At 53.9% G+C, this 12,247-nt stretch overlaps 1 protein-coding gene across 2 annotated transcripts in view; it reads left to right on the forward strand.

Annotated features, from left to right (window-relative positions):
• Ndrg4 (NDRG family member 4) overlaps positions 1-12,247 on the forward strand; it is a 41,959-nt gene that overhangs the window by 13,156 nt on the left and 16,556 nt on the right. For both annotated transcript variants that reach the window (XM_026395700.2, XM_026395699.2), the window contains exons 2-3: positions 7,064-7,158; positions 11,929-11,973. In XM_026395700.2, coding sequence (XP_026251485.1) covers positions 7,087-7,158; positions 11,929-11,973 — 117 coding nt within the window. In that variant the 5' untranslated portion in view covers positions 7,064-7,086. The remainder of the gene's footprint in view (positions 1-7,063; positions 7,159-11,928; positions 11,974-12,247) is intronic.

A 12,247-nucleotide genomic window follows, 5' to 3' on the forward strand; every position in this document is an offset into this window, starting at 1 on the left:
AACTTGCAATCCTCCTGCCTCAGCCTCCGAGTGGCAGGCATAACAGGCGTGCACCACCATGCTTGGCTGGTGTTGTCTTTTATCTTGAAGCTGCTTGGTACCCGGGGGCACAGATGCTCCATAATTTGTTTAACTATTCTCCTGATGTTCATTTAGGTTGCTTCCCCTTGTGAACGACTCCCCTGCACTGAGCCTCTTGTGCACCACTTCCTGCCGTACCCACCTGGGTTTTTCTTTAGGATAAATACCTGGAGATGAATTGCACAGCTGAAAAATACTTGCATTTGACAGATTATACCAAGTTGTCCCCCAAATAAAACGGAACCCACTGTAACCCAACCAACAGTGGCAGAGCGCATGTGCCTGTACCCGCTGCCTGCCAACTCTGGGTGCTATCAGTAGTTCGCAGTTTGAGTGAACAGTGAGCCTCCCTTCATCTATTCATTTCATTTTACTGAGCAGAGATTGAACAAAGTGTCTGCTCGCCCTGTGCCCAGAACAGATGAAGCCCTCCCTGGTCCTCGAGGACCCTCTGGTAGTTCCCTGCATGTCCCTGGTGGCTAGTGGATACGCCTTGTGCTTCCCCGATGGTTTTCAGGGCGTGACTTTCTGACCTCCCTCCCCCAGACTTGTGTCCCCTCTTCTTGCCGGATTCACGCTGGTTTTCTTTCTGCTGGCTGAGCCTGGCTCCAGAGAGCTACTAAGCCTGGTCCTCTATTGGGGGGTTGTGACAAGCCTCCCTGGAGACACCAGAGAGTCAGGCAGGGACTGAGAATGAGGAGAGCAGCAGAGGAGGGTGCATAAGCTGGGGACGAGCTGAGGCTCCACTGCTTCCTCCAAGATCTGTGGAAACCTCACCAGCCTGTTCCAGAGGTCTCCAAGCCTCGGTGGTGTGCCTGCAAGTACTGCTTTATGCCTCTAAGTGACATCGGAACAGTGGAATACGAGTGACAAAAGTGTTTACTCTGTCCCCCTTCTACAGCTTCTGTGGGCAGGTCAACCACCGTCTGTCCTGTTTGTCCTCGTATTGGTGAATTGTTCGATTTGAAAATCATTGAGCCTCGACCTCTGGGCTCTGATGAAGTTTGACAGATGAACAGGGTCAGGCCTCTGTCCTCGGGGGGGGCTACAGTGAGGGGATGGAGCCACTCATCCATGCATCCCGGGGTTATTGAGGTCATGCAGCCCAGACATTGACCTACGGGCCGTGAACCCAGACATGGTTGGTTCAAGTCTGGGTTTTGTCACTTACCCCTGGTAAAACCTTGGTCTGGTTGTTTCACCTGTTTGAACCTCCCTTCCCCAGCTACGAATCGAGGACCATCATAGGCCCTGCCTCAGAGAAGCTTTGAGAGAATTCAATGAATCGACACATACAAAGTGCTAAAACAGAGCCGGGAACATAGTAGGTGCTCAGTAAATATTAATGATTTTTTTAAAAAATGATCATAGAGTTATGGAGAGGAAGGACCTTCCAGGCAGGGGAACAGGATGGGCAAGGGCTTTGCTTCCTGTGGAAGGATGTCCTACTGAGTCAGCTGGGGCTTCCGCAGTAAGGGTTAGAACACAAATATGGTGGCCTTAAGCACTGTGTGTGTGTGTGTGTGTGTGTGTGTGTGTGTGAGAGAGAGAGAGAGAGAGAGAGAGAGAGAGAGAGAGAGAGAGAGCTCAAGCAGGCAGGCACGGCTGTTGTGGGATAGGAATTCAGAGGAACCAGGGGAAAGCAGAACTGGCCTCTTCCAAGTTGGGTCTAAATCAAGGAGCTGTGACTAGAGGGAGGAAATGGAGATTGAGCCAGAAATGTTGTCCCCATGTTCTTGTGTCCAGCTGTCTCCGTCTTCCTGGATCTGCCGCAGGGGGATGGCACCTGTCACCCCTGTGTCTTTTTCTGGTCTGTGAAGAAAGGAGGCCAAAGGGAGGCCTCATCCCAGCCCCGGCCCAGGGCTATCTCAGCCCTGAGGTCCGGATAGCACCAGGGAGTGGCCCAGGGCCAGCCCTCTAGATGGCTCCAAGCCCCCAGGGTAGTGCAACCAGAAGGCGCGTCCCTCATCTCCCGGGTCTCAGGTTCCCTGCACTCTTTCAAGCCACGGAGGGGGACCCAGGCCAGCTGTGTAGGCTGTGCATGTCTGTGACGTCACTGTGATGCCATTCCTTCTCTGTGACGCAGCACCCTCACTCAACTCTCCCTGGCCATCCCCCTCCCCCAGGGCGCAGCCAGCCAGGCCCCTTGTGACAGTGGGTGGGACAGATTTCAATGGGATCTTATAACTGTCAGAGTGCCGCCTACACAGGGCAGCTTGGTCTGGACCTTGACCATGACCTGCCCTGGTCCCCCTCACTCTAGGGTTGAAAAAACTATGAGCCATTCCACGGCTGTGCGCCTTCCCTCTTTGCCTTCTCCCTGCCCCGCAGGCCCCTGGGTTCGGCTTCTCCTGAGTGTGCTGACTTTCCTGTGTGCGGGTCCTGCCTTTCGGCTCCAGAGTGTCTCAGTGGGACAGTACGGGCGAGGCTGGGGGAGGGAGCACCCCTGCATAGGGACCCTTCTCACCTGGGCCCCAGGTACTAAAGGTTGGTAGGAGCCTCCCTCCATTGAAACAGCCAAACCCCACGGGTATTTCCAGATGTCCCCTTACCATCTCCACCACTAATGCTCCCCACTGACAATTGCTTAAATAAGAGACAAAATAACAAAGGGGCAGGGGACAAATAATAAGCAACTGCTTTATTCTGGAGGATGAGTAACTACTACGGATCAATTTAAGTATTTATTGAACAGTTTTACGAACAATCGTAGTAATTATATATATTGGGAGGGGTCCTGGGGACTGAACTCAGGGGCACTCAACCACTGAGCCCCATCCCCAGCCCTATTTTGTATTTTATTTAGAGACAGGGTCTCCCTGAGTTGCTTAGTGCCTCACTTTTTCCGAGGCTGGCTTTGAACTCGAGATCCTCCTGCCTCAGCCTCCTGAGCCACTGGGATTACAAGTGTGCACCCCAGTTACTAATATTTTTAACCCAAGCAAATCCAAGGGTTCACGTCTTAGGTCTTATCCTAGAATCAGGTTGGCCCATGCCTGTAATCCCAGCTACTCAGGAGGATGAGGCTGAGGCAGGAGGATCACAAGTTTGAGACCAGCCTCAGCAACTTAGCAAGACTCTGTCTCCTAAACAAATAAATAAATAGAAAGAAAAATCACATTTGAAGAAGCACAAACAAGCAAACAAAAGCCATGAACTTGGAATGCAGGCCGTCCTAATGAACTCACCCTCTTTGCTTTCAACACTCCCTAGTTCTCCTTGGCCCCGGAGTTTCTCACAGTCTCTCTCACTCAGCCAAAGAGGCCGCTTGCCCTCGCTTAACCTTCTCCCCTCCTGTTCTACTTCAGCTCAGCCCCTGAGCCAGCAGGTATGAATCTTTCCTCTAACAAAGATGGGGAGTGGGGGGCGGGGAAGCTGCCTTAAATTAGCAGGGAAAGGTAAGGAAGCCCTGCTCAGCGATGTTAAATCATTGATGTCCCTTCAAATATGTATAAAAATCTTCCAGTTAAAAGGCACTTTTATATGGAGTCTCTTTGCTCCCCGGAGCTCTCCGCGGTGGGCGGAGGAAGGCTGGCGCTCCTCTTTGTCTAGGAGCGAGGCGGTGAGCATCTGTCCCCCATGACTTGGGTGACTCCGGGCCCAGCCACTGATGCCTGGAGGGACTGGGGTTCATCCCAGGGCATTTGGTTTTAAGGCCCCATGTTCCCTTTAGGGAATAAGAGATCAAGGTGGGGGTGGGGGGCAGAGCCAAAAGAGCCATCCCTGTGGTCACCCCTGGGGCTACCCTCCACCCTGTTCTGTGCTGCTCACTCCTCCCTGACCTTAATGGGGCTCCGGGGTGGAAGGTCGATGGCAGTTTCACGACATCCTCATCCAGTTGCCTTAAAAAAAAAAAAAATCATGACCGTCTTCTCTGCCCCCCACCGTGGGAATGTCCACTCTGGCCTCGGTCCAGGAGCCCCACGACGTCCAGCCCGCCCCGGGCTGCCTGTTTTCCATCCACAGAGCCACTCCCAGTTCTCTGGATGACAGGGTCTCTCTCCACCCCTTCCCCACCGCTCCCCAGCACAGGCCATCTGTCCCTGCGCTGCCCACTCACAGCCCTTTTAATAGCACCACCTTGGGGAGGCTGGTCCCCGGGGAGGTTTCATAACCGGCTGGGGGGAGGGTGGGGACACCCCAGGGCTGCCCAGGCCTGGAATGGAGTCGGCTGTTCAGGGAGGCAGGTGGCTAAAAAAGTCCTAGTGGGGGAAGAGTTTCCCAGGGTGGGGGCCCTTCTTGCAGCTCCCCACCCAGATGGATGGAGGAGTGTGCGCACATCGGAAAGGAGGCAGGCGAAGGGGCAGGAGAGGGGAGAGGACGCCTTTCTAAAAATACAGCCCATCTGCACCGTGGGAGCTAGTTTCCTCGGAAACCACTGGGAACAGAGCTGGGGCATGGCAGGGCGCAGTCGTGCAGTGATCTGGGGCCTGGGTGGGTGGCAGCCAGCCAGCCCTCCTGCCCCCCCCCCCCCCCCGTGCGCTCACCTGGGAGGCCCCGCAGCTCTCCTTTGGGCCTCTGTGAGGCTGAGTGCCCAGCAGCTCCCATACCAGCCCAGACTCTAGCAGGGAGTCCCCATGAGCACTGGAGGCACCATCTTGGCACCTCTGGAGGGCTGAGCTTCCTGCTTCTGATGGAGGCCCAGGGAAGCCCGGAGCTGCCACCTGGCTTTGCCAAAGCAGCGCTGATACAGAAGTGGGTTCCCTCTTGTGCCCTTGGGCTGTGTGCAATTGCTGGGTTTTCCATGGGAGAAACCTAGAGTGCAGAGGTGGGCAGGGATGCGGGATGCCCAACCGGCTGATGGGCGTGGTTCGTCTCAGGGCAGCAGGGAAAGTCTGAGGGCTTCACCCTTAGGAAAGGCTCGAATTCGATTTTGGAAAAGAAGGGAGCCAGGAATGAATGGAACAATCAAGGAAGCCATCCTTCCAAAGTAGGCAGCCATGCTGTGACAAAATGAGCACCAAGGTCCGGACACAACTCAGTGGTAGAACTAAGAAAAAAAAAAAATTTAGAAAGAGCATTGAGCACCAGCCCAGGAGTCCATGAGCCCAGTCCTGACCCTACCTATGCAAGTAATTGCTCCTCATTAGCCTCAGTCTCCCCGTCTTGCTTCAGCAAGCACTTTATGACCTGGGAAATGCTTTGCTAGAGGCCCACGCCTGTAATCCCAGTTGTTTGGGAGGCTGAGGCAGGAGAATCTCGAGTTCAAAGCCAGCCTCAGCAACTTAGCAAGGCACTAAGAAACTCAGTGAGACCCTGTCTCTAAATAAAATACAAAATAGGGCTGGGGATGTGGCTCAGTGGTCAAGTGGCCCTGGGTTCAATCCCCAGTACCAAATATAATAATAATAATAATAATAATAATAATAATAATATAATAATAATAGGGAATGGTTACTGACCTTCAACCAAATAGTTTAAAAGAAAAAAAAATTTTTCCCTGATTTTAAACAATTGGTCCTGATTTGTTCTTCTCTCAGGTAGTGCCTGGGGACTTTTTGATATATAGACTTCTGTACCTCGTGGGGGGAACCATGCATATTTCTCACACTTGGGATAATACTATATATTACTTTTGTAGCTTCTCTTCCTGTTTGTGACACAAGCATTTCCCCATATTATTAAATAATATTTTATAACTTATTGACCCATACTGTATGTATATAGTGACCTATTGATGGACATCAATCCTCTTCTAGTTTTTCTCTATTGTTCTCTCTGGTGGGCATTCCTGGAGCTAAGCCATCAGGTGCCCTCCCTGGTTTCCTAAGGGAGTTTCTCCTAAAGAGGGGGGATTGCTGAATAGGAACCTTTTAAAATAATTTTAATCCATTTTACAAAATTGCCCTTCATGATGGGCACAATGGCGAATGCCTATAGTCCCAGCTACTCGGGAGGCTGAACTGGAAGGATTAAGTTCCAGGCCAGCCTGGGCGATTTAGCAAGACCCTGTCTCAAAATGAAAAATAAGAAGGACAGGGCATGTAATTCAGTGGTAAAGCACCCCTGGGTTCAGTCCCCAGTAACGCATACACTCACAACAAAACAAACTTTAAAAACTGCCTTCCAGAAAGATGTATCCATGTTTACACCCATCAACAATATGAGAAAGTGCCAGTTTGGGTGCGTCTTGGCTAGTTAGCACCACAAACTCCGCCAGTTCTATTAGCCAAAAAGAAAAAGAGGATCTTATTTTACAGTTTGACTCCTAATGAGCTTGAGTGCTTTCCTGTGTATTGATTGGCCCATTTTAATTCTTTTATGAATTTCCAGATTCTTGACTAGTTTTTCACCTCTGTCATCCTGAAGTCCTGAGTAAGGGATGGTTGTACCGGGATGATTATGTGGGTCCTTTGTCCCCCACCCCAACCTCTTTCTCCTGCTGCTGGCTCCTCCAAACACACATTCGGGGGCATGCTGTGTACACAGCTCTGCAAATGTGACCTTTCTTGCCCTGAAGTTCAGAGGCCCTGGGGTCTCCCAGAAACACCCAGCAGTCTGGGGACCTGGGACCTCTCAGCCATGGGCTTAGACCCCCACTGCAGGTGGCCTGTCCTGACAGCACATCCCCTGCTTCAGTATCACAGGGCCTGCCACACTGGCCGTGTCCCCTCGTGCATCCTAGGCTTGAGCTCCCAATCCGGGGAGAAGCTCAGCTCTGTCCCTCTCCAGCTGTGTCCCCTCCAGAACCTCATGTCCTCTTCTGGCCCTGCGGGGCTTCCTCACACACCCCTGTGATTCCCCCATAACGCAGGATTTTGCTTTGAAATGTCTTAGGGATCATCATGTGTTGCCTTTCTATTTTTTTTCAAGACACATTTCAACTTTTAAGGGCAAATAACATAAGGACACCCTCGGAGTGTCAATCCGATCCCCTCAAACCCGCCTGTGCCCCTGCCCCCGCCCCGGCTCTGGCTTGCGATGTCCTTCTGAGCCGGGAAGAGTCAGAGCCCGCCCCAACCTCGCCCTCCTTCCCTCCTAGGGCTGCTGCTCCACGACGTGACCATGGCGGGACTGCAGGAGCTGCGATTCCCCGAGGAGAAGCCGCTGCTCCGGGGCCAGGACGCCACCGAGCTGGTGAGTTGCCCCTTGGCGATCCTGGGGGCAAGCGCGCCACCTCGTGGCGAAAGGGAGAAGGTGCCTTCCCTGCCGTCTTGATGATGGTTCTCAGGGGGCTCAGGGCGGGCAAGCCACCCGGAGCAGCCTTGTCCCTGCCTAGTTAGTTCCCGGGCCAGCTGAGCAACCAAGACCCAGACAACTTCGCTGTGGCTTCGGGTTTCTTTGAGGCTGGGGCTTTGCAGGATCAATGTCCCCATGTGAATGATGTAAAGACCTAGGCATAGACAGGTGAACACACTTAGCCAGGGTCACACAGTTAGAGCAGACCATGACAAGCCTGGGTTCTGGGCACCCCACAGTCCCCCAGAGGCTGCCCTGCTGGCAGGGCCTGCCCAATTCTTCCTATCTTTTTGTCACAAGCTTCTGAGGTCCAAGGTTCACCAGTAGTGCCACCAAGATCCAGGGGACTGAGAAAACTCAAGATGGCAATTTTGTCCCAAACATCCCTCAGTTGAGAAGCCAGATGCTGGATTTCAGAGTCTTCTTCTACCCCACACCTTCTTCTAGTGACTCCCGTCTGCCTTCCCTTCTGTCCCCTCCCAGCGCGATCCTCTCATTGATTGGCACAAACCACTTTGCAAGGAGAAGCTGGGGGTCCCCTGCTCATTAGTTCTACAGCATCAGTGGTGGGGCTCCCTGCTGGTTCTGCCATCCTAGCCCCCTCATCCTGCAGTGAGGAAGCCAGGAGTCCAGTCCTTAGATCTTCAGCCTGCCCTTCCCAGTGCCTTGCCCTGGCTCCCCCCCCACCCCACCCCCCCGGCTCTCACCACAGGGAGGTGAGCCCCAGAGCCACTGAGCAGCCAGCATTGGGACCAAGAAGCCAGCCAGGGATCCAGGGGATCCAACCATGTGAGGCTGGCAGTCCTGCCCCAGAAGGGCACAGTCTCATCTTAAAGGCAAAATCTTGAGTGGGGGCTGGGGCTGTAGCTCAGTGGTAGAGCATTTGCCTAGCATGTGTGAGGCACAGGGTTCAATCCTCAGCACCACATAAAAATAAAGAAATAAAATCATTCTGTTCATCTACAACTACAAAAAAAAAATGTCCACAAAGGCAAAATCTTGAGTAAACTTCTGAGGCCTAGATTATTTGAGGGCAGCTATTAGGGGTCTGCAGGTGAGCTGCACACTTAGTGGGTCCTTTGTTCCTAATATATTCACTCCTAACCCAAACTCCCATCTTGTTTTTTTTTTTTTTTTTTAACTTCAATACTTGGGATTAAACCCAGGATGCTCTACCACTGAGCTATGTCCCCAGGCCTAGCCCCGTGGCCTCACTAAGTTGCTGAGCCTGGCCTGGAACTTGCGATCCTTGCTTTAGCCTCCCGAGTCTCTGGGATTACAGGTGTGCACCACCATGAATATGCTTGCAAGAGCCTCCTCCTGGTCTCCTTCTGCCTTTCCTACGTAAGACCCTTTTACAGTACGTCACCTCACTTCACCCAGAGCTGGTCAGTGACTGCCATCTCGCTCAGTTACATCCACAGTCCTTCCTGTGTGGCCTGCACCTGCCCCCACCCCATCTCTCACCCTTCCCGCCTGGTTCACTCCTTCTGGCCTCCCTGAACACTGCCATCTTATTCCGGGCTGCTCCCTCTGCCTGGGAGGCTCTAATCTGGGCACGTGCAGGGCTGCATCCTCATTTTAGTCAGGCCTCTGCTCAAGGGTCCCCTCCTCAGAGAGGCCTTCTCTGACCACTGGGTCTAATACTGACACCCTGCCACGTTCTGCCCCTGGCCCTAGCACCAACCACTATCAGCCCCCACCCACTAGCTGCTGGGCAATCATCTGGTCTGTTTTATGCCCACGTCTCCCCGGTACCTAGTACAGCACCTTTCACACAGTCAGCCCTCAGTAAAGAGGTGGGCTAGATGGGAGCCACAGATTGTGATAAGCTCAAAAGAAAGAAACTTCTTAGAACTTTTGGAGAAGTTCTTCCTCCCCAAGACAGTTTGTCTTTTTTTTTTTTTTTTGGTAGGGTACTGGAGATTGATCTCAGGGGCACTCGACCACTGAGCCACATCCCCAGCCCTATTTTGAATTTTATTTAGAGACAGGGTCTCACTGAGTTGCTTAGCATCTCGCTTTTGCGGAGGCTGGTTTTGAACTTGAGATCCTCCAGCCTCAGCCTCCCAAGCCGCTGGGATTTCAGACAGGCATGTGCCATCGCGCCTAGCTCCAGTTTGTCTTTTGAGGCACATGAGCAAAGACCTCTTGTGAGATTTTGGAAGGGTTCATGGTGAGCCCCCGGGACCTCTGTGCCCATCACAACTGCTGAAGAGGGTGGCTTACAGAGGCGCTGCCTGCTGGGACCAGACATGTGACTGTGGCCCTGACCAGCCCCCTTGGCACAGTGCGGAGAACTGAGGGCATCTTGGTCTGACGCCTCTGTGCCTGTGGCTTCCACTGCTCTCCTTGGCAGGTGCCCAGAGAGATGCTGCCCTTCCTCTACCTGCCTGCCCACCCTTGCTGCCTCCTTTCCTGGCTCAGTAAGCCCACCTGCCCCCCATCCTCTGCCATCCTCCTGCTGCAGCCGATCTCTTCTTCATCCTGCGGGCCACCTGGACCAGACCAGAGTTAGCCACTGTGACACCCCCACTCCCAACCCCTCCGCGTAAGAGTCAAGTGCTTCTGTCTGTCCTGGAGTCTTCGCTACTTTCTTGAGTCAGCATAACCCTGTGCTGGGGACCTGGACACAAAGGCACATTTAAAGCCCAGTCCAGGTGCCCACAGCGAGGTCTTCAGGTATCAGGTATCAGCCCTCTGGGGGCCCTGTGCCTTCGAGAGCTGTTCATTTTCTCTCTCAGGCTGTGACACACACAGATTCCGCCTCTCCTGCTGCTGCATGTGAACGTACCTGCCTTTGTCCCTTTCTAAATCTCCTGCAATTTGCCAGGTGCAAAGTGTCGGGAGTCCAGTGAGCGGTGAATGCAGTCAGCTCTGTATCTGCAGGTTCCACACCCGTAGTTTCAACCAACCACAGAGAGAAGGTATTAGAAAAAAGAATCCTGTCTGTACTGAATGGGTGCAGACTCTCTCCCTAAACAATACAGTACAACCACTATTTACACAACAGTTACCTTAGATCAGGTATTATAAGTAATCTAGAACTAACTTAAAGGGTGCTGGAGGATGTGCCTGGATTCTGTGCAAATACTACACCACTTCGTAGTCCTAGAGAGAACTTGAACATCTGCTGATCTTGGTGTCCCAGGGGGGTCCTGGAACCGGATGGAGGTAGGAGGGACTGTGGTGCTTCTAACATTGACCTGCGTCCCTCTTGCCTCTCTGGACTGGCTTGCTTTGGAGACTCCAGGGCCTGGTGGGTCCAGGGATCGGTGGGAGGCTGGGTGCTCCTTCTCCTGGGCCTGGGGGCCACCCCTGTCTCCCACATGCCACTCTCGGACCTTCCACTGCGCTCTTTTCCTTGGGGTTCGGGCTCACCTCCCATGGCTCGGGGAGAATTCAGACTGGCTCACATTATCCCTGCAAGTTCCCTGCTTTGGGGGGCCATCCCCCCACGCGCCTCGTCTCCTGGGGCCTGTGCCCTGAGAGCTCACGCCATTATCTGCCTCATCCTTCTTGTCAGGTTTTGTTTTTAACAAAACTGCCACCTCCCCCTCTCCCTGAGCTAATTGCCCAGGGAAGGTCTCTGGTATAAAACCTCCCACGTCTGCTTCCCCGGCCTGCCTCCCGCCAGGCTTAGAGTGAGAAGGTTCATCAAGAACCACCCCAACCCCTTCCCCCGCCCGTGTCCCCTTCTCCCAGTCCTGTCCCCTTCCTTTGGAGCCCCAGCAGTGGCTGCCCTGGAGGTCTCTGGACGGGCACAGTCTGGACCTGCTCACAGCGGGCCCAAGCTCAGCCTTACCTGCGCAGGCGCTTGTCTCCTGGTAGCTGTCCCTCCCTGGTCTCCGAAGTGGCCCTGAGAGCTGGCCCAGCTTCCTGGCCATACAGATGAGGAGAAGGGACCCAGAAAGGACGAGTCACACCCTAGAACCAGGCCCAGTGGCACAGTACCCTAGGGCTGCCTGGTGACACCCCTCCCTCCCCCGCCCGGGCTCAACTCTCCCTTTAGCTCTCCGTCCACGCCGCCTGGTGACCTGCAGGTGCATTTGAGCCAAGCCACCCTCATGTGTGAAGTCAGATTGTTCATCCAGGTCCGGGTGTTTGGGAGCCATTCCCACCAGGCTTTGCGCTGAGAGCACAGTCAGACCTGGAGTCCAGTGGCAGGACCCGCACTGAGCAAAGATGCATATGGCCCAGTGTCACATTTGCTCAAGTGACTTGAGAGTGCACAGCAGGGGCCCGGAGAGCACCTAATGGGTTAGAAAAGTCCCTCCTCTCTGCACCCCGTGGGCTCAGTGGGCCCATCCTCTGTGACGATCATGGCGCCTCTTCCTGCCTCTGCCCCTGGTGGTCGGACCCTGAGGAACGTCTGTGGGGGCTGCCTCCAGGATTGGAGTCCAAAATTCTCCTACTTTCTAGCCCCAGGCCCAGTCTCATCCTTGTCACCTATAAAACAGAAATCTTTGCATTTTGAATTGGCAAACTCCTGGGCTTCTCCACTAAGTACTGGACAGCCCAGTACCTGGCACCTGGGGACCTGGTGGCCACTTTCTTTGTTGCTGACATGGACGGGATCAGAAAGCCAGCCTGCTCCAGGCAGAGCCGCCAGAGGCCTCTCATGCCCCCCAGAACCTAACTTGACCTCTTCTGTTTGCCTTCCCACAGGAGAACCCTGACACCTTCCTCTCAGCTGTGGACACAGACTGGAAGGTAGGTTGAGGCTCGGCCTCCCTAGATATGGAACCCACAACTGGCCAGCCTCTCTTCCCACCTGTCCAGGCCCCAAAGTGTCTTAGTCCTTCATTCTGTGTGCCCCCATCCTGGAGTGGCCGGGGCTGGGCACCCCACGGTCACTGCTCACAGCAGCTCTGCCTGACCCCTGCCCAGTGGAGAGATGCCCAAGATGGAGGCCGTGGGACCCTCTGAACAGGACAGCTGGGAAGCCAGGGGAGGCCTGGGGAAGAGGACGGAGAAGGGAGGGAAG

This window comes from Urocitellus parryii, chromosome 15 (genome assembly GCF_045843805.1).
Source record: "Urocitellus parryii isolate mUroPar1 chromosome 15, mUroPar1.hap1, whole genome shotgun sequence".
Classification (NCBI taxonomy): domain Eukaryota; kingdom Metazoa; phylum Chordata; class Mammalia; order Rodentia; family Sciuridae; genus Urocitellus; species Urocitellus parryii.